The 6,291-nt window shown below is 40.4% G+C and overlaps 1 protein-coding gene across 3 annotated transcripts in view; it reads right to left on the bottom strand.

Annotated features, from left to right (window-relative positions):
• Window positions 1-3,344: 3,344 nt before the first annotated feature.
• LOC140740407 (uncharacterized) overlaps window positions 3,345-6,291 on the bottom strand; it is a 41,639-nt gene continuing 38,692 nt past the window's right edge. For all 3 annotated transcript variants that reach the window (XM_073069543.1, XM_073069544.1, XM_073069545.1), the window contains one exon: window positions 3,345-4,040. In XM_073069543.1, coding sequence (XP_072925644.1) covers window positions 3,893-4,040 — 148 coding nt within the window. In that variant the 3' untranslated portion in view covers window positions 3,345-3,892. The remainder of the gene's footprint in view (window positions 4,041-6,291) is intronic.

Here is a 6,291-nt window from a genome sequence, read left to right as displayed (position 1 = left end):
AAAAGATTGAATATGTTGGGACTTTATTTGCTAGAACTTAGAGATTGAGGAGAGATTTGATCTAAGTGGACAAAATATGAGGGTATTGTTAGGGTTAATGCAAGCAGGTTTTTTTAATCACTGACATCAGGTGGGACTACAACTGGATGTCATCGATGAAGGGTAAAAGGTGAAAAGTTTGACGGAAATATGAGGGGAAACCTTTTCACTCTAAGGGTCGTGAGAATGTGAAGTGGTGCATGTGAGTTCGATTGCAACGTTTAAGAGAAGTTTGGATAGGTAGATGATGATAGGGGTACAGAGGGTTATGGTCCATGAGAGTATGTAGTTTAAATGAATAGGCACAGACGCGACCGGCGGAATGGCCTGTTTCTGTGCTGTATGGTTCTATACCTTTATGACTCTATCACATGGAGCGACTGTGTTTGGGTAAAAAAACACATGTTTCACTCAGGGTAGGCATCTGACGATGAACAATCTATCCGGCCCTCCTCGCCAACGTTCAACCTCTGTTGAACAAACACATACAAGGATTCGCCATTACTGAAGGTAAGGTTTTGTTTATTTGTTTATGGCGTCTCCCCCCGTCGGTTTTATGGTACTTTCGATTCACGTATTTCATTGTCCTCAGAGTGGACAAAGTAATGAGGCCAGAATTGTTCTTGTCCGATTGCGAACGCATTATATGTAATATAAAATAAAGTTGTTGCGTGAGGGGAGGGTGAAATTTATATTTCTAGCTCTACCTTGATATTAAGCAACACACACCCGGCATTTCCAGCAGCCTGTAGATTTCTTCGTGTTTCCTGGGGAAATGATTAGAAAATCGTAATGTAAACCTATTCCAGAATATTGGGTTCAACTGGCACAGTAGACGATCAGCAACGACAGAAATATGAATAATCACAATCTTTTTTACTACCCCCCCCCCCGCACAGTCTTATTTTTGCTTCTTCTCCCTTTATTTCCAGCCCTGATGTAAGGTATCCTAAAACATGGGATATTTAGTACTTTCTGTAGACGCTGCCTGACTGCTGAGTGTATATTGCATTTTGTGTGCATCACTCTGACTTTGCAATATCTGTGGAATGTTTTGTGCTTGCAACAAAGGAAGAGGATTTGGGCATCACTTTGCATTTTCGTGTCATTGAGTTTTTATTTGAATAACGAAACAAATCTTTGTTTTCATTTGTACAACTGGTCTTTCAGAAATATTGTGTGAAATAATGGAGCAACACTATTCTGCAGGTGCACGAAGCTACTTGTTAAACGTAGTTGTGTGCTGAAACTGAATACTGGCTACAAAAATGTGCCGCTGACTATGACACGGTTTAATGCAGGGTGGCTGGATTTAATATGAACGACGATTAGAAGTACACTGCAAAACAGACATTAGTTACAGCAAAGGTTTTACTGTACTCTCCTGACGTCAGTGAATGATTTAAAAGAACACACTTAGACCCGAGATTCGGATAGTGGAATTATCATTTATCCTTTATTAAGCATCTGGTCAGCTGAAAAAGAAGGAACATAAAGTTTCTGCAGATTATAAACTTCAAGTTCCCAAAGACAGAAAAACACCGCAGTTAAATCACTAAACCGGCAAAATCCAAATGGTCGCGCAAAAGCGGAGGAATATGAGAGTGGGCTATGAGTGGGATGGAGAAGACATTGTTGATGGTATTATCCGTCAGTAGAAGATGTTCTGCTCTAGAGATTTTAAATGTGTCTATGTCTTCCAGAGTTGGGCAACTATATTATATAACAGCATATACATAGAAGTTTATTAAAGCTACCGATCCGTAGGATATGCTTTATTTGAAGTCCACCTCGACAAAGTTTTGTCATTATTGGCCGGCAAAAACCAACAAATCCTGGCGGCACAATGGAAAAGAGATGGGAATGCAGAAAAAAAAATGGACTGTCCGGCACTCGGAGTTAACACCCCAAGTTCAGTCTACTTTCCGCCTATGGTCTACTGGATTAATAACTGCTTAGGAACTATTCCAAGTCTTAAAGAATGAAGAGATTGATTTGAAATAGCACTGGAGTTTTGGGATTCTCAATGCATCATAGGTAAAAAGGGTAGAGTATCCAAAATAAGGTGGAGCCGGAAGGACCAGTTAAGATCTGTTGTGCTGGCATCTAGCCCAATTTGTTTCTGTTAGTTGAAATAAAATATAGCCCAGTTTAATGCAACGCTCTTACACTGGGACTCGATTCTTAAATGTCAAGGTTCCTCATGTACAAACCTTCTGTTGTTGGAATTCCGTAAGGGCTTCTGCATCTTACACCCTTTCAGATAACGATTTCCCCCACGCATTTGTTTGTAAAAGAAGTATTTTCAATTTGAAATATATGCCACCTAGTTCTACTTTCTGCAAAAGGGAAGTAGTTCTTATTTAATGACAGTTTCAATGTATTTCCTAATTTAATATTACTCAATTAATTATCCAATCGGCCTCTTCTATTTCACGGCAAACCTCCAACTTTTGAACAGTCCAGGTAGTTACAGGTCTACCTCTGACTAAATCCTGTTTACTTCCCCTAAATCCGTCCTAGCATATCACACATATTATACCCGGCATCGGATTTGCAAACAATGCTCAAACGGAGAGGCAAATAGATATTGCTATTTCCAGTACACCTTGCACTGGTTGTTATCCTTGGTTAATAGATAAACACAAACAGTCTGATTATTTTAACCACTTTTTAACTGTACTTGCTGTGATTGGAAATCTATGAACATACCCTTCCTCCAAAACACGCAGTTTGTGGAGATTCGCGATACGACGGAAGGTTTACAAATTCCTCTAGATGTAAGAGAGAGAGCATACTGACTGGTATGGAGCCCACAATAAACAGGATCGCCAGAAGACGAAGAGGAATACAAATTTAGCCAGGTTTATCACGGTACAACCATCTCCACTGTCGAGTACATCTTCAAAAGGCGGTGCCTCGGAAAGGTCACATTCAAAATTAAAGGCCTTCACAATCACGACATGCCTTCGTTACTATCATCTAGGGGGAGTTACAGGAGCCTGAAGAACTATAGCTAACGATTCAGTAACAGGTTCTTACGCTCTGCCATCAGACATCTGAACGGTTATGAGAAACTGACAAATTTCAGAGCTGTATATGTATATACGCTTTAACAATAGATGGACCTTGTAGCCTTTGAAATTTTGAACCTGAACATTATCTCGTTATTGTTTTATTGCAGAATTTATTTTCATAATTAGTAGTAAAGTCTTGTACTTTACTTCTGCCTCAAAACGGAAAAAATCACGTCGTTTGACATTGTTAATAAAAAATGTTTCTACTGAAATACAAATTTCTCTGCCTTGTCTCTTATCCCAAATACATTATGTCAGATTCTTTGCATTATGCATATTTGCCAGTTTCCCGCTGAATGGATCGGGACATGCATATCTGTCTCCGGTCTAAACGTAGCTACTTTCCCGTAAAGTACTTTTCAAGCTCAAAGGGTTTACTGAGGAAGCTGGAGTTCATGCAGCAGAACATACTGGGTGATCCGTTAAAACTGCACAACGTTCTTCAATTTCAGTCGGTTTGAAACCGCGAAGCAACTCCCAATACAGGAGAATTTAAAGTCGGGAGACAGTTTCCAAGTGGCGAGCAAAGAATGAAGAATACACTTATACTTTGAAAGTATTCATGATCTAAATTCATTACAGCTGGAGTGGAGGAAAGCGACAGTTGTGGGACTTCAGGAAAAGACACCACAGAAAAGACGCGAATGAGTGACTGGATTACTTTTTAAAACATTAGCGTACTTTGGATGGACTAAAATGTGTCCTTATACCATATAACATCTGTATATCATATTCAATATTGAGAAACTCGGTCATTGTTCTTTTCGTACCAACTGCTACATTAACAATGGAATCAATGCAGATTTCTCACAGATCCAACCCCGCCTGTTATCACATGGCAAGTCATTCCATTCTCCATTGTCAAATATCTCCGCACAGTCTTCGCCCTCGCCTTCATTATTAGGTTCCCCTTCACTCCAGTATCTAAATTAAAGAACAAGAGAAATAGTATTATTAATTATTGAGCCCTACCTCAATATCAACTTTAGTTCCATATTTATGCTACTGGCTATGGTGCCACCAGAAGACCAGCATATGCTGCCTACATTTCACCCATCCTCTAAATTTCGAGATGGAAATGCTCTAAATCTGACAATCTTGTACTGAACCGTTCCCATAAACTGGTTTGGTTTGGAGTTTAGAATTCCATTTCATTGAAAGGAAATTAGCTGTCTTGATAGTTCAGTATGGATGGTTATTGCAATAGTAATATTGTACAAATGCTACTTGCTACATTAGTCCCTACCCGAGTGTAACGCAGGTCTTGCTCCATGCAGGCAGAGTTTGTTTCATTTACATAGAAGCTGTGAATGGTACTGGACAGACTGTCAGCAGAGGCCACTGAATGGTGAAACAGTATAAGAATTTTTGACTATACTTTTTTTTTGCCTATAGGGCATTTACTATCATCACTACAACAGGAATATTCACTCCTAGACTTTCATTTGCTCCTCTCCTCCGTGCTCTGATGCGTTTGCTAATTTCACGTAGAAAGCATTGATCCGGTATTTGGCATTCGTCCATTCCAGTTCGAGATGACCACGACTGCTCTTTTGAACTTTCATTGTCTCATTGCGTGCTAATTATATTAATATTTTGGTTAATAGGACAAAACTCTTCACGATAATCCAGCTTATGTAACAAAATACTTACTACTGCATTGAAATATCCTCAGAATAGAAACTAACATACTATTATCTTTCTTAGTAACTTCCTGGACATGCATTTGGCTTTGAATGACCTGTGCATAAATTCACATCTGTCATTTCAACATTATCATTTCCCAATATACATTTCAATAAATATCAGAACATCAATACCCTCTAAACCGTTGCATCCGGCTTCAGGACTGACCCTCCCTCCTCCATCAAATTGGCACTACCTTGACTAAGTGACTTGATAATTGACTTATCAACTTTTAAAATCGACCGCTCCTGACGGTACATTACAACTGCAGCTACTCGGCCGATAATCCTCATTTCTATGAGCCGAAAAGTGGGTCGAGCAACCGACCTCAATAACCGGCATCTTGCTGCAAAACCGGCATGCCTGTAATAGAGTCATAGTGGACAACAGAGAAACAGGCCCTTTGCCCCTACCTTGTCCATGCAGAGCCATCCACCGGTACCTAGACTATAGCCATATACACATCTATCATCCATGTACCTATCCAGGCTTCTCTTAACCGTTTCCACCGAGTTCGTATGCACCACTTGCGCTCGCAGCTCCTTCAATGCTCTCACAGCAATCTGAGTGAAGGTTTCTTCATCATTCCCCCTTAATCAATGACCTCTAGATGTAGTCCCACCCGACCTCAGTGGAACAACCCTGCTTGCATTCACCCTATTTGTACCACTCATAGTTTTTTATACCTCTGTAAAATCACCTCTCACCCTTACGTTCCATTGAATAAAGTGCTAAGCTATTCATCTTTACCTAATAATTGAGCTCCTCCAGTTCTGGCAACATCCTTGTAAATTGTCTCTGCAGTCGTTTAATCTTCCACATAGGTAGGTAAATAAGATTGTACCCAATACTCCAAATCAGACCTCACCAACGTCTTATGCAGATTCAACATAACATTGCATCTGCTGTATTCAGTAATTTGATTTATGAAGGCCAATGTGACAAAGGCATTCTTTGCATCCCTGTCTGCTTGTAATGCCACTTTTAATAAATTATGAACTTGTATTCCTAGATCCCTTTGTTCTACAGCACTGCTCAGTGCCCTACCGTTCACAATGTGAAGCCGACCCACGCTGGTCCTACAGAAATGTAATACCTCGCACTTTCTGCCATAAATTCCATGTGGGATTTTTCAGCCCAGTTTTCCAGCAGGTCCAGATCCCACTGCAAGCTCTTACAGTTTTCCTCGATGTCTGCTACACCCGAAATTGTGCTGACATCGGCTAAAGTGCTGATCCATCGAAGCACGTTACCATCCAGATTATTCATATAGATGTCAAAATACAACGCACCCAGCACCGATCTCTGCGTCACTCTACGAATTACAGGCCTCCCGTCGAGGAAGCAACAATCTACTACCGCCCTCTAGCTTCTCCCACAAAGCCATTATGTAATCCACAGCTGAAGTTTTAAAATGGCAGCTGTCGCGGCAGTTTTTGGAGTAGGACTGCGCCCAGTTAGTGAACGGGATTCATTAGGTAAAGAGAAT

The sequence above is a fragment of the Hemitrygon akajei genome, chromosome 16, assembly GCF_048418815.1.
Source record: "Hemitrygon akajei chromosome 16, sHemAka1.3, whole genome shotgun sequence".
Classification (NCBI taxonomy): Eukaryota; Metazoa; Chordata; class Chondrichthyes; order Myliobatiformes; family Dasyatidae; genus Hemitrygon; species Hemitrygon akajei.
Note: the sequence above shows the minus strand (reverse complement) of the source record. Positions and strands in the feature narration are given on the sequence as shown.